Source organism: Eucyclogobius newberryi, unplaced genomic scaffold (assembly GCF_026437365.1).
Source record: "Eucyclogobius newberryi isolate DKJ021-1_F unplaced genomic scaffold, fEucNew1.0.hap1 SCAF_6, whole genome shotgun sequence".
Lineage (NCBI taxonomy): Eukaryota > Metazoa > Chordata > Actinopteri > Gobiiformes > Gobiidae > Eucyclogobius > Eucyclogobius newberryi.
Window position 1 is genome coordinate 22,986,212 of NW_027316278.1, and position 16,751 is coordinate 23,002,962.

Consider the following 16,751-nt stretch of genomic DNA (forward strand, 5'->3'; position numbering starts at 1 on the left):
GATCCTGGACTACCTCACAGACCGACCCCAGTTTGTGAGAGCCCGGAACTGTGTGTCTGACACTCGGACCTGCAGTGTGGGGGCGCCCCAGGGCACTGTCCTCGAGCCCTTTCTCTTCACCCTTTACACTGCAGACTTCAGACACGACACGGACAGCTGTGTCCTGCAGAAGTTCTCTGATGACTCTGCCATCATCGGACTCATCACGGACGACGATGATGCGGAGTACAGAGGACTGGCGCAGGACTTTGTGGACTGGTGTCAGCGGAACCACCTCCTCATCAACGCGGGGAAGACCAAGGAGATGGTGGTGGATTTCCGCAGACGCCACCCCACTGCCCCCTCACCAGTGAACATCCAGGGATGGGACATTGAGAGAGTGGACCCATACAAGTACCTAGGTGTTCATCTGAACAACAAAACTGGACTGGACTCATAACACAGACAGGAAGAGTAAGAGTCGGCTCTACCTCCTGAGGAGACTCGGGTCTTTTGGAGTGACAGGGCCACTCCTGAAGACCTTCTATAACTCTGTGGTGGCATCAGCTCCTGTACGGTGTGGCCTGCTGGAGCAGCAGCATCACAGAGAGGGAGAGGAAGAAGCTGGACAAAGTCTTCAAGAAGTCCAGCTCCGTCCTGGGCTGTGCTCTGGACTCGGTGCAGGAGGTGGGGGACAGAAGGGTCCTGGCTAGATTCACATCTATGCTTGACCATGAGTGTCACCCCCTGCAGGACACTCTGTCCGCTCTGGAGAGCAGCTTCAGTGAGAGATTGATCCACCCTCGTTGTGTGAAGGAGACGTCTTTCCTTCCTGCTGCTGTCAGACTTTATAATAAACACTGTTAGTCCTGAACACTCGCAATACTGACCTAACCATGTGCAATTCCGTCATATGTGCAATTACTGTCGTGATTCATGTGCAATTACTGTGAAATTCATGTGCAATCTATGTGCCGTCGTGACACATATTCATGTGCAATTACTGTCGTGATCACATGCAATGGTATTTATGTATTTATTTTTATCTTTATTATTTTTCCCCTCCATCCCTTGTTGGGAAATGGGAGGTTTTGTCTATGGGAGTTTTTGTTTATAGGAGATCTTCTACTGAGAGTGTTTTTCAGACTTCCTATAAGTGATCTGTTCTTCTGTATCTACCTCTGTATCTACCTGCGTTGCATCAATGAAATTTCCCCATGTGGGACAATAAAGGATTATCTTAAATAGAAAAGTGCAAGAGTGAAAGTATTGTGCTTAAGTAACTATCTGTACTTAACTTAAATAATTTACTACCACATTTTTCAAAAGCACTGAAAAGAGAAAAGTACTTTTCATTTTTAGCATTCATGGTTACATTCTTACTAAATATTTACAATTACTAAAGAGTACAATTCCTGGCTTTGAGCAAACTAAAATGCACCGTACATATTCAAAGTCTAGTAACTAAATCAGGACATTCTTTTATCCTCTTTAATAGTTATCAGAAATTTGCACAAAAAACATTATAAAACGTGAACTTGAATTATTATTTAAGTATATTTTGCTCCTGTAGCTGTACTTTTATTTTAGAAACAAAAGTCAGTACTTTGTCCACCACAAAGTGGTCCTCTACCAGACCCTGGGAGCTTGAGGGTTCTGCACAGCATCTTCGCTGTTCCTGCACTGCACTTTTCTGGACCGAGATGTCTGATGTTTTTCCTGGGATCTGCTCAAGCCATTCCTCCAGTTTGGGGGTCACTGCCCCAAGTGCTCCTCCGATCACTACAAGCGCCACCAATACCTTCACGCTCCAGGCCTTCTGCAGCTCCTCTCTGAGGCCTTGGTATTTCTCTAGTTTCTCGTGTTCCTTTTTTCAGATGTTACCATCCCATGATACTGCAATGTCCACCACCACGGCTTTCCTCTGCACCTTGTCAACCACCACCAGGGCCGGCCCTTCCACTAGGCCGGATAGGCGGGTGCCTGGGGCGGCACTGCAGGGGGGGGGGGGGGTTTGCGCCCCCTTCTATGTATCCAAAAACTATTTTGGAAATGACAAATACATTTTACGAAAGAACAGAACAGGCTAGAATATCGAATGCCAGCAGCGCCCCCCTCGGGGGGAAAATTTTTAAAAAAATAGTTATATATTTGTTTTTGATTGGCAGAGTTTTTTGCGCCCCTTTCTATATTTCCCAACACTATTTTAAAAACATTAAAATAAATAAATCTAACGAATGGGGAAAATGACCCAAAAATCAAAAGCAGTCGGTGTGTTACGACGACAAAGTTATTATAATAAATGCAACGTGTGCATTTTTTAAAGAGCGCATTTTTTCCCACACTTTTTTAATGTAATTGAAATGATCATAACATCGGTTTTATTGGGTGGATTTACATGAAACAATCACTCAAATGTAGCTTCGGGTCTCGGGTGCTGGGGCAGGCCCTGACCACCACTATGTACGGTTGGTTCGTATAAATATATTTGTATATACATGTATATACATGTACATATATATATATATATATATATATATATATATATATATATATATATATATATATATATATATATATATATATATATATATATATATATAAAATAAACTTGCATATGTGTGTAATGGCAGAGGTTGTTCTTTGTCCTCTCACTTGCGTTCCATTGACTGACTTCATCAATAACTAATTAGTCACTTGTTACCTTGCTAAAATACACTGCCGAGGACATGCATAACTTCAGTAGCCAGAAGAGCTGAGGGTTTTAGACTAAAAAAGCACCATTGCTAGTTTCTGTAATCCTACTTTATTGTGTTTAAGTGAGGCCCATGTCATCATAATGTATGGGTGTGTTTGCAGGATTATTGAGCACTATGTTAATAAAAAATATATCTTAATATAGTATTGAAAACATACCATTTTAACTGGTTTATTAAAGAACAGCCATCACGTTGGCTGAGTTGCAGTAAATTACTTTGATAGTTCCCTAAGTATCCTGTGTGCAGCTCCATGTTCCTGAAGCCCATTACTCTCTCTTTCTCACTCTGACATTTTGGCAGCTGTTGGTGTTTCTCCATTTTGGGGCCCCTCGGGGAGCCATGTTGGGTCCTGGAGGTGCATTAGTGTCCTGTCAGAGAGACATGGGACAGTTGATAGCTGTCCTCTACTTCTGTGCATCTCTGTCCCGTGTTTGACCCCTGATGACAAAGTGTTACATGGAAAAGACTCTCCCCCACCCTTGTCTACCTAAGAAATAACTTTGAATATACTCTGTTGTATAATTCTGAAACCTGTTTGCACTCATGTTACGGACTTCAGAAATGATCAGAGCAAATGAATTGATGTTCGCTTTTGGATGGCTTTATATTTCCACACTTGACTCGTCCTCGTCTGAACTCTGTAACAGACAAAACATCCTTTGCTCATTTGGTTGTCATTGAAAAATAAAAATACAAACAAAACCTACCTCACATTTTTTTTGTAACTTTGGTGAAACACTGGTTTTGACTGAATACTGTTTGATTATTTGAAAATTGACTTGACATGGACAATAATCTTTACTCAGCCCATATAATAGGGCTGGGACAAAACGCTTTTGTCAAGATATGATCACGATAAATAGGGCCCAATACATCATGGATTGTATTTTCAATATATTGCGATATAGAATATATATGTATATGTGTTGCAGTACATTATCCATAATTAATGAAAAAACTTGTACATAGTTATATAGTTTAATATGAAAAGGAACTGCAAAACATTTTCTGAATGAATTTAAATAGCTTTCCAAAAGCTAGAATCTAACTGTAAATCAGTCCCATAAATGTCTAGCATTGTAATACTTGTTAATCAATCAGCACCCAAGCTGGTGTACATGTACAATCTGTAACGTAGTTGACAAATACATTGAGGGAGCTGGCAATGTCTTACATGAAAAAGTAGAAGACACTGCAATACAACAATAAAAGTCCATTGTCAGAGGTTATCTTTATCCTCTTGAACTGAGCAAACTAAGCAGTGGTGATCTGTATCCATGCAGTCCTAGTCGTCTCCCTGATCCATTCCCCCATGCGAACTGTCTCGGGCGTATAATCTGTGCTCTGTGCTCAGACCCTGCCCCACAGGCCTGTCCCGGGTGGACGTGTCCTGAATAGCTCCGAAGGGACCTGATCAGAGCCAGGCTGTTTCCACTACTCAAATTACCTTGCTCTCCAGCCATTCCCATGCCTCTCTCTGCCCTGCTTTCCCATGTAGACCACATCTGCCAGCAAGCCTAGTCCATTTAGAAGTTGTAAAAAAGCGAAACAGAGAAAAAGAGCAATAGAGAGGTGTTCCAAATCAAGTGCAGTATTGCTGGTGCAGAGCCAGTGTTCTCCCTCTGCAGGCTGTTAGCGGCAGACAGCTCACACCACACTGATGTTTACGTTTACATCCACTTAGGGCCGGCGCGCTGCTGTTATGAAATCATGTAGTGTAAAATTGAGAGGGCACCAACGGTCACAGTACAAGCAGGTAATCACCACTATGATTAGCTTTGTGTGGAGGAATAACACATGCGTTCTATGGTCGCTAACTCGCTCCGACAGCGCTGCACAGGACTAAAATGACTTAAATAGAGGATGTCGTTGAAACAATCATAGTAACACATGTCGGTTATAATTTTGCGCATTTAACTTAGATTTTTTGCTGGCTGTATTAACTGTACAAACTTTAAAAAATCATCAGTTTGCAATTAATTATCAAAATATAATAATGAGTGATACCAAAATGTTAAAATTGAGCACAAACATTTGAGAGTATGAAGTAAGTTAGTGTGGGGTGGAAGTTAGGAAAGCACCCTGCACACACAATAGGGCCATACAAAGCGACATATTGGGGCCAGTGTTGACTTATATCCCTATGCTAATAAGCACACTAATTCACACAGGAGCCAAGGAGTTCAGAGAGAAAAGCCCGTCTCCTCTCACACAGGAGAGAACAATCCTCTGCCTCGTAATGCTCTGCAGACCTCATTGACAAAGACACCAAAGAAGAAGAAAGTTTTTAAACATTACTTTGTGTCGCCTTTAAAATAAAACAAGGATGTTCTGAAAAACAGAGATGCAAGGACATTTCAAATCAGCGCAGAAGTGACAATGGAGTAAAAGTAAATAGTGTGATAGGCAGCCCTGACCAGAGGCCTATCACATCCTGCTTTTATCAATAACTATCCGCCAGTTTTACAACCTAAATCATTATAATTAACAAGGTCATCTGAGATTAAACTATCTATGGGTTTCACTGACTTACTTGTTGTCATTTTGAAGAAGTCACCTCATGCTGTTGCCTATTTCCGCTTTTAGATAAGTTAAAAAACAGGGCATAAAACTGAAAATAAAAAGACTGACGTTATGGGCTTTGATTCTTATCTACAGCAGCGAGTCGCTGATACTTAAAGGTCCCATATCATGCAAAATCGACTTTTCAGAGCTTTTAATGTTCTTACATTTGGCACATATACGGTACCTGGTATATGTGCCAAAGTGTTTTTTTGATTGATTCCTGCAGTCTTTAGCTAGAGAACAGTCTCTATCCTTCCCCTCGGATGAGCTGACGGACAGGGCCTAATCACCAGGATGAGTCAGCCTGGTGAATGCCGCAGAACACTTCCCTGTTTCAGCCCATCCTCCAGGAAGCACTCTGTACCTGTTCCAACGCTGCTGCGACATATGCAACTGTGTCATGCGCTGTGTATCGGCGCACGCCTTGGCCTCTGTTCACACCCCCACCATCTCCACGCTAGGCTACGTCACCGGGTGGGCGGGGGAGGCGGATCGCTCTTCGCGAGGGTGGGGGAGAATCTTAATCTAAGCCGTCTCCATTTCCGGGTTTGTGAGCGGGTTCCAAGATATGTGTGATATGGTATAATTATTTTTGTTATTGGTGTCGCACAACACTTATTATTATGTTCAAATGGCCTTAGGGTAGACTACGAAACGGGAAAAATAGCATAATATTGGATCTTTAAAAGCAGCGACAACTTGTCACAACAACGTTTGTGGACATTTACATCTAAGCTTCCTCGTTCACAAGCCCTCTGCACCAAACAAGCCCTCAAAGATTTCAAGAGCAAGGACTTTGTGTGCGGGTGAGTGACTGTCTGATCTGATGACAAATTCTGATGACAAATGGGGTCTTTTGGGATGTTGCAGAAGAGGAATCCTTTTTGTTGTTACAGCCCGCAGCGCTGCATGTGGCTTTCATTGGCAGTAGAAGCGAGTGTGTCACGTCACTTTCGACCCATGAATAAAGTTAATTTGCGTCAAACCATAGCTTCAACTCTGTGTGTGTTTCAGAGCAATGAAAATGTAGCACTTTTGCTACAGCAATTCATATTTAAAAGAAAACCTATATTTTGCATAGTGAAAAGACCCTCCTTGCCCTCACTAGCCCTTAATGCGGGTGATCACTGCACAATTTTGTCCATCTCCGATTGTGGGGAAAATCTCGAGTCATAACTCAAAACACTTCAAAATTGGGGGTCATAAGTTTTATAGTGAGACAGAGACAAAGATTAAACCTAGAACAGTTGTGTGACCAAAGACAAGCAGCGATTCATATCAAACCTGTCTGATATTTTGGAATCTTGGTTGGAGAGTGAGCCCTCCTCTTGCTGTCGCAGTACAATCAATCTCTGTCATACATGTGATCAACTGTAGGCACAAGCACTCCCCAAAGTAACAACAGAATATTGCCATCGGGAACAGGGTCATATATCTCCCCATTTCTCTTTCAGTACTAACTTTTGAAAAATACAGCTTGCATTTAGCGGTAGCCTCTGCTAACCGGCACTTTACCACACAGAGCCTAGAGCCTGATATTCACTCACTATTATATTATTCACTTCAGTCACTACGTCTAGGGTTAGGGGTTGAACCAATACACAGTGCAACCGTGTGATGTTATTATTTTATTTATTAACCTTTATTTTAACAGGTGAGAACCCACCACCACCAAGCTCTTTTTTTACAACTATGAAAAGTTTCTGGCCTGAATTTGTCACACATCTGATACCAAGTAATACTATGGCATAGCAAAACATATTGCAAAATCGATCCAATACCGATACCAATGAGTTTAGTACTAAAATGCGTTGAAACTCCTCAACCTCTGCTTGAACTAATATGAATAGCAAATATATGTTAAAAAAGAAAAAAAAAACTGAAATATGAACAATGCATGACAAAAATATAAACCAAATTTATCATAAAACAGTTTTTGTTTGAGAAATTTAAAGAATCGATATTTTTGCACAAGTATCTGTACTTTTTGATACCACTGTCAGTATCAATATATTAAATTAAATTACATTTATTTTTTAACGCCCAAAATCACAACAGCAGTTGCCTCGGAGGGCGACAGTAAAAATCAATATTTGGTGTTGATCTGCCCATCACTAGTCACACATTTCCCCCCCAATTTATCCTGGGGGTTAGGACCCTTATGGGGGTTATATGTATGATTTGAGGGGGTCACCAGATGATGTAGGAAATACTGAAAATGTTGGCAATAAGGCTTGACACCTTTCAAATGAAGTGGTAAATGCGGATTTCTGTTTGCTGGTCTAACAAAGTCATTTATTCAGGACTATGCCCTGAAAATAAACTCAATCAAAAGAAATAAAACTACTTTATAACTTTGTGAGTAGCCTATTGTGTTTATTTTGTGCTATTTTGGGGGTTGTGACTGATAAATGTTGAGAACCACTGGGAGAAAAAATATATGATTTTCTCACAAAAAAGTTGGTCAATGCAGTTTAAATGTTGTTTATCTGCCCACAGATTCCAATGTTAATTACAGCTATTTAGTAAAAAAAAAATAACCTGTTGGATTGTGTTTATCTTGTTGCTTGGCTTATATTAGTTGCCTGTCTCTCTTTATGGTCAAAGTAATTGCCCCCAATCAGCTGTAATGGCAGAGTAAACATGCTTTTCTTTCAGACGGTCAGATGGCTTTGGCACAAATGACCACAGATTACCATTACACTCTTCCAATTTCTGAATTTAAAATGGACTTGGTCAGTAATACGCTGCTAAATACTAATAGGATTGTGTAGCCCTCAACCCGCCCTCTCCATCGCTTCTCTATTATCCTCATCAAACGGGACTTTAGTGTGGGGCTACAGAACTATAATGTGTGGAATAAACAGAAGCTGAATGATATTAAACTGCATAGAGGCAATCGGCACGGCGCAAGCTTTCTCTCCTGTGACGGACAGGTGGGAGGGCTAATCCCATCACAGCGCAGGTTAGTCTGTCCCCGAAGGCCCGCCCCTGTCTGCCGAGTGGGCTCTGATTGGATGGTATGATTCCTAAAGTCAGATGGATTGGATTCGCCCGCGGCAGGAGAGCGACTCAAAACAGGCAACAGGGAGAAGCCGCGAGTGTGTGTGTATTGAACAAACAGAAGGGAAAAGGTGGCAAAATGTAATCCGAAAGCCGGGGAGATGGATGGATCCGAGGTGCATGGTGAAAATACACATCTGAGAGACTAATCTTGGAAATCGGTAAGCCATAGAAGGGAGGGAATAGCGGCTGTAAATTCAGATAGATCACTTAGCTGCGAGCAAGATGAATGTAGATGTAAATAAATGATGCTGCCGCAGGGACTGGGCTAAATGAGAAAGAGGAGGCGGAAAAGTTTGGGGATTCCTAGTGTGTTTTTGCGCAAAGGAAAATGTGAGGGTTTCTACACAGACTGCTCCAAGAGAATGATAGCTTGGTCGTTGTTTTCTTTTGTCGTGACATGTTTTAATAAGGCACTTGTACACTGAAAATAATGTCCTGCCACGGCTCACTACTCCATCTGGTGGTGCAAAGGGAAATCACTTTTGAGTTTGTTTATATTGGTAAATTACTGCCACATACTTATAGGAATTGCACAATTTCTACAAGTTTAAAGGAGACGTTATATAAAACATAGCCATTTTATAGCTGTGGACCCTCATCATTAGCTTACTCAGAGTTGTTCATGTTTGTCTGAGTAATCCTGTAAATTTGAGGCTTGAGTGCCCAGAACATTTCTGTATTCACCTACCCCCTATCTCTGCCCACTGCTCTGTACTTGGAGATACGTATATATGTTATAGTTTAATAATAAGTACTCGGAAAAACACAATGTCTTCTTTAAATATATAACTGTATTAACTATGAAACAAAAAAATGAATATAAAATGTGAAATATTTTGGAAAAGGATGAATAATGAGCTAGTTCCAATAGTATATTCATATTATTATTAATTTATACATATTCATTATTATTAAAGAAACTACTTGGCTAACCTCCAATGTTAAATTTTAAGATGCAACTAGTTCAACTTTCCGTCTAAACATAAGGCGTTATGTGCTGAGGAGTGTACAGTTCTGTAGCTGTGCGTGCACTTGTGGTGGACGCTGTGACCGATGATGGTGGAACTCCAACTCCACTTTCCTCATTGGCTTTCGTGCTCTTTCAACATGCCACATCTTTTCCTTTTCCTGCCTTTGCCATTGTTCTGCTCTGTGTTTGTTCTAGCGCCGCTCCCCTCTCGCTCTGTCTCTTTCAGAAACACACAGATTAAATCCATTGCTCAGTGTCCTCAAAGCTCCAACTCAGCTAAAAACACCAATACATTTGTTCTTTAGTCGTTGGCTCCTTTTTGCATTTTTTGTGAGAGCGGTCAGCCAAGTTTATGAGCATGAAATAAAAGTAGTCTCGCCAAACATCAAATCAGAGAAATAATGATAATGTCTGTGTTGGCTCCCAATAGTGCAACACTAATATGTTTTCTAAAATAACTTTCAGTCTAGCGTTGCAAAGTTTTGTCAGTCAGCTTGCACTTCCTCTGTTACCGCAGAGTTTATAGTGGTTTAAAACTGGTATTTTATGATAGAGACAAAATCAAGAAGTTCCCAGGTACATTCATAAATATATGTCCAGACGTGCAGTACTTCGTTACTTTTACGAGAATAACTTTTTAATACACTTGTACTTCTCTGAGTAGATTTCAGACACCATAATAAATACATCTAACTGCATATTTTCTGACAAGCATCGCGGTTACATTTCGTATGCGAGAAGACTGAAATCTGAGCTGCTACACTAATAAACACGTCACATCCATTTCAGCACATGTTTGTTGAGTTCTAAACTACAGGGTTAGAACATTTTACATAATAAGGCAGGATAATCTATTTGCAAATGATGTTAGCTAACAATTTTAATCCTTGTGATTTGCTAATTGCAAGTATTCTAATTGCAATTTTAATTTGATGGTGATTTATCTTGCAGCCCGATCGTGTGTATGATTTTGGCCTCCCAATTACATCCACTCACTAAAGCTGATGTTACGTCCAGAGTGGTTTCCCTTAATACTTTTTATTTTACTCTTACTTGACTACTTTCTTGGACCATGGCATTTTGTTCTTATTATTTTGAAGTAACGGTGCTCAATATTTGGCTACTTCACCCACCTTTTCTGTGGCATTCTTATTTTATTATAGATAATTATAGGTATCCAACCCTTAACACTAAACTTTAATCCAACATTTTAGGTTTACAAAAAATGTGTTTTGGCAAATTAAATGAAAATCAAACCAAAAGATGAAGATGATTAATTTCTGTGTTCATTTTTTTTGCCTAATAATTCTTCAGTTTCATAAACAGCTTGCAGAATGAGAGCACACTTGAAGTTCCCGTGGCGCGGCGCAGTCTGAGAGCCGGTGTCATTGATCAGGCCTGCTCTAAATGACCCAATTGGACAATGGACACAGTGGGCGCTCGCTGCTCCACTGTCTCATTGGAAAGTCGAGGCAGCACCGGCGCTTTCACCCTGATTTACACCTGAAATATAAAAATGATTTGGAGAAATAGTTTGGGGCACCCACAGCCCAACGTCCGCTTTGATGTTAACAAGCGGTAAATCAGGTTTTCGAGAGGCAGGAAGATGAAGAGGCGCGCGTCGATAAGGGAGGGGGAGACAAAGACGCAAGGGGGGTCAACGCGGAGCAGTAGCGAAGGTTCCGGAAGATAGAAAAGTTATAGGCAGAAAAGAAATTGGAAAGTAAAAACACCGCTTCTTTTATGTTTTGGCAGCGGAAGCAAAGAGAAGAAGAAAGTGGAAATGAAACAAATTAAAAGCTTTGAAAGGAGAAACGCTTTAGCTTTGACGTACAGAATGTTAACCTCGAAAGAGATCAAAGACAGTCGGTTAAAAAGGAAAGTTAAAAGTGCTAATTCACGCTATTTTTTGAGATGTGTGAGAGGAAAGGAAACTAGCGTATTTTCTGGACTATAAGTCGCACCTTTTTTCATATGTTGCACCCTCGAATGATACGACGATACATTTCGCTTTGCAACTTTTAACAAGTCCACGGTTCAGAATAACACATTTCAGGCACGCAGGGTTAAAACACCCAGAACACACCTGGGCCACACTCAACACAAATTAATGGGCGTGGCTGACCTACTTTTAACGCCACACGCCGTCCAGGTACAGCCCCTTTCATGAACGTGCACTCTAATTAAAGTGCTCCATGATAAATGTACAATCTAACACACAAAAGTAATAATAATTTAGCAGCACAATTAAATATTACCATAATAACTTAGATGAGCAACACATAGTTTTGGCCGGGGTGCGACTTATACTTATATTTATACTTATATACTTATATTTTATATTATTTGTTATTTTCACACTTGCAACCACATTTCATACTCCAGTGCAACTTATATATGTTTTTTTTCTTCCCTATTATGCATTTTTGGGCTGGTGCGACTCATACTCTAAAATACGGTATTTTGTAAAACAGAAAACATTGTATTTTTAATCTGATGTAATGATGATGGAAAAAATAATTAATGAAAACAATATCTTGAAGCTAAAGAAACATATTTTGTTACTAGGTTAAATCAAAAAAATATTTCCATTTCCATCTCAACTTACCTAAAGAGTCTGAATCAGATATCTGATTTTCTAACAAAGCATACACTATAACGTGGTGGTTTTTTCACAGTAAGTATTCCGCCCATCTCTCCACCAGATGTGCTTCTTGAGAACAGGCTTTGTAACTACTAAAAACGTTCATCAACCTTCACCAGCTTAATTAAAACGTGTCACTTTGTCAGACATAATAGCCCCGTGACAGAGCTCTGTGTTTCACGTGAATGGTCGGTCCAAACCGCCGTCATCCTGATGCGTCTCAGTGTCTCAGGTGAAGACGGTGAAACAGGATGGGTCTCTGCGCCTGCTTTGTTCCACTGTCACATCCGAGTTAAGTGGCTGTCTACAATCTCAAGCAATTCAAGGACTTATTTTACTAATGGATTAAATGTTTACTCAGATTTGAATCCATGTGCAAATGGGAAGTATTGTCTTTATGAAGTGAGTGAATAACTCACTTGTGAATATTAAAAAAAAAAGTTCCACACATCTTTCGTTGTCGATCTCAAATGCGAGTTGTTACATAATCACAAACCAAAATGCCACCTGCAAGAGTAGCATAATGTTAACCTTTCCCTCTTTTCTTCCTTTCCAAAAAAAGTGTCTCCAAATGTAAGCAATTGGAATTCCTTCATGCAGAATATGATGTGTCGTTAACAACCCTTTAAATGTCATAGTTTTGTTCTGATGCTGATTAAATAAAGTTTTGTAATGGTCTGTGTATCCAGGTGTCTCCAAACTGTGACCAAGTGCTGGTGAATGGTAAAGAGATGCGCGGCCGACAGTCTCTGGCGGTGAACTTCAGTTACCTTCACCTGTGGGCGCAGCTGCAGCTCACAGTGTGGGTGCCCAAGCTCCCTCTGCAGATCGACGTGTCGGACACAGAGCTGAGCCAGGTCAAAGGCTGGAGAGTGCCCATCGTCACTAACAGGAGGTGAGAGCCTCTGCACTAGTGTCAGCAGAAACACTCATACAGGCTCACGATAACTCATTCAGACAGGCAAGTGTCTTGCCCAAGAGCACAGGTAAACAAAGTGAGCTCCTGCCAACCCCATACATGATACACTGTGGTAGCAATATTACAGATTGCTGACACCATAGCAGTGGTGGGCAAAGTACTAAATTAATTCAGTTAATTCAAAAAGTATAGATACAGTAAAAACACTTCAATAAAAGTATTGAAGTACCCGTTTAAAAATGAACTTTTAGAGTAACAATGTATATCACACATATTAAGTAGTCTTGATTAAGAATTGCACAGATTTTTGGTCAGCAGAAGAAACTTCATTTTTCTGGTCATTTTTATTGATTTGTTTTGCTTGCTTAAAGCCGGAACTTGAAAATGAAAAATGAAATAAAAAAGATGGAAAAAACCATGCAGAATGAAAAGAAAAACATGATTTTGTTTTAGTCTATTTTTGGCTAAAACGTTAAAAATGTATTAAGGAATTCTACTTAACATCAACATTTTAACTTAGATCAAGATTCAGTCAATACATTGTTATGGTTTGGTGCTTTGGAAGAAGAAATTGGAGTTGTTTCTTTTTTGTGTGTGTGGCATTATTATTATTATACATGTTCAGGAATTCAATACTGAAAGCATTATTTTATTATTATTTATTGCTATATCACCGAGCTGCTGTGTTATGCGTTTGTGTTCTAAAGTGCTCATTGAATGGGCCACTTGAGAGCACATATCATGAGAGGCACTCCATAATTTCCTCTAAGGTCAAGGCCTCTGGAGCTATACTCCTGACAACTATTATGGCTTCAGCATCAGTCTGAACCCACCACGCCCTCTGCAGCAGGACAAACCATTTGTGTTAATACTGTACATAATTTTAGACATATGCACATGTTGATGATGCTGTGACAAGTTCATTTTCTGTGTTTAGAATAAAATTGTCTAAAAGTGTCTATTACTTTCACAAACGGTGACAACTGCTTCTCCAACAAATGTAACAAATCTAAGAGGCGACTGGAGAAAAAATGAAGAAAACTACATGGTCTTTATAACAAACAATAAGCCACAATTTTGAATGTTATGGCAATGTCTGTTAGTTTGCTTTTGTATAATACAAGATGGTAAAATTTACAAAAGAAGAATCTGTGGTAAAGTATCCATATTTGTAGAGAACATGAAAAACATGAAAAACAGACGTATGGATTTTGCCTTCATCAAACATGCTAAGTGTCTTTCATAATCTATTTAAAAAAATAATAATATACGTAATATACCTCAATAAATGTCTTTAAACCAAACTCTGATATCATTCATATGTATTTTATTCATATGGATCAGAATTTCTATAATTTTCCACAAAACCACCTTGATTTTTCACATTTTATGATATTCTGTGGTTAATCTTAGTTTCGCCATTGGAATTAAATTATGTTCCTTTTCACTTTTGCCTCCATTCCAGAATTTACAATATTTTTCTTCACAAACTATAGATATGTAGGGTCTCAAAACTACATGTATTCAGTTTATGATTAAGGAAGATTTCTTAGCAGAAACGAGACAAGACGGGGCACCAGGGTTAAACCCAAAGAGCTAAGATACGGTCCTTAATCGCGCTCGTTAAAAAGGTCTGAAGGGTGTTTCACGATTCAGGGACTTACACATAGTCTAATCAAACAAACAATAGTCAATAACTCTTTCGTGTAGTTTATTTATCAAAAGGGTAATCAAAACACCGGAGCAGAAATGCGCGCAGGTAAATCACAGGTGATGTTATATCAGATTTAGCAGCAGATTTCATGCAGATGATGTTAAACCAGGGTTTTGCCTTTGATAACCAAACGTGTCTATGCTAATCTATATCAAAAAGAGGGAAAGTGAGAAGCTAAGGGGAGGAGGAACCGCTGAGCTCTACCCAAATCACGCCACAAAACGGACCGCACGCAATTCTGTAGAGACTCGGTCCGACTGGTCCTGGTCCGCGGACGAGGTCCGGAGCGAGGCGTCGCGTGGAGCGGTGTGGCGGCGAAGGTTCGTGAAGCGGGCGGCGGCCGTGGAGCTGGCGGCGGTCGGGGAGCGATGCGTCGCGTGGAGCGGAGGAGGCTGCGACGTGCTGTAAGGTCCTTGGCGCCGGGGAGCGGTGTGCTGCGCCGGGGAGCGAGGGGTCGCGTGGAGCGACCTCCTTGAAGCGGCGGCGGCAGCGGAGGCGATGTCGGGGAGTTCCTTGGCGGTAGAACGCTTTAGCGGTGTGTTAGCTCCTCACGCGGCCTTTACTCAGATGAGGACGTAGTGCTGATCCACGTAAACGGCGTAGATTACTTCAAAAAGAAAAGAAACGAAGTAGCAAAGAAAGTCTCTGTCCGGTTTAGCGCTTAAGCGTAGTTCCAGGTGGTTTCAGGTAGTTCCAGGTGGTTTCAGGTAGTTCCAGGTGGTTTCAGGTGGTTTCAGAGTCCTAGACTGGCATGGCCTTGTCGACCACGTGACGGACGGATTTTGTTGAGACAAAGGAAAAGTGAAAGCTCGCCCGTGGAGACGGCTTCAAGATAGAAGAACAAGAAGAGAACAAAGAGGAGAACAAAAGAGAACGTTTCTAGCTTGGAGCGTCCTTTTGATACCTGGCCCGCAGGGCATGCTGGGAGCGAAAGGGGCGGGCGCTACTGCAAAAACTTCCTGTTTAACATTTTCCTGACCGAGAAAATAAAACTGGAGTAACGTAAATAATAATGGCAAAAACATTGAACCCTGTTTTAACATTTACACGTTAAACACTTTTGGCAGTTTGTGCACATTATTTCTTGAGGTAGACACATTTTACATCTTCTTTCGCCTGTGATGAAAAATATCGAGTTAAAGCATTGGGAATATAAAACCTTAAACAGTGGAAACATACGTAACACAAGGTGAAACATGCGGTGTAGGTAGTTGATTCGCACAAACATTCATGGCATAATCACATAAAACATAGTTTTCATCGGGGCGTCTTCCTGTAAGACTGTGGGGGAAAAGATCATTTATCACACAAGTCACAGCGGCTCCCCTGCGGTGAGGGACAGAGGGAGAACGAAAAACCCCCAATGTTCAAAGAGAGATTTTCTGTTATCTGGCCGTGGAATGTCCATCTCCATTCCCCTACAGATACATTTTATTATTATTATTATTATTATTATTATTATTATTATTATTATTATTATTATTATTATTATTATTATTATTATTATTATATATATATATATATGTATGTTTAATTAACAACAATATGCAGGAACCAAATTGTTCCTGCATATTCAATGGTTTCAAATACCTCAAATGTTGCCTACAAACAGTTAAGTTAAAACCTAAAATAAGAGATATTCTATATGCATTGTGGGTGTGCATCTCCATTTTGTTACGTCTTATCTCACAGCCTTTCCCTTTCGACTGGGCCTGTTTTTCAATTTCACCTATTTCTGCTCAGATAGCACACCTTTTACATCTCCCTTACACACACACAAACACACACACGCACACGCACACACACGCGCACGCACACACACACACACACGCGCACGCGCACTCGCACGCGCACTCGCACACGCACACGCACACGCACACGTACATACTCTGGGTGGGACTGGGACATAGAACTCCTGTAATATGGGCTTCGTGGGGTGAGGGCAGGCGGGGGGCCTCTGTGAAGCGGGAGGGAAGGATGGGGGTGGGGGTGGGGGTGGGGGTAATGCGTGTGTGTTTGGAGGAAGGGTGGAGGTGGAGGTGGGGGTGGGGGTAATGCCTGTATGTTTGGAGGAAGGGTGGAGGTGGGGGTGGGGGTAATGCGTGTATGTTTGGAGGAAGGGTGGAGGTGGGGGT

At 40.9% G+C, this 16,751-nt stretch overlaps 1 protein-coding gene across 1 annotated transcript in view; it reads left to right on the forward strand.

Annotated features, from left to right (window-relative positions):
- The window catches only part of LOC140346673 (transmembrane protein 132D), a 244,938-nt gene that overhangs the window by 209,499 nt on the left and 18,688 nt on the right, over positions 1–16,751 (forward strand). The window contains exon 7 of the mRNA XM_072432849.1: positions 12,673–12,878. Coding sequence (XP_072288950.1) covers positions 12,673–12,878 — 206 coding nt within the window. The remainder of the gene's footprint in view (positions 1–12,672; positions 12,879–16,751) is intronic.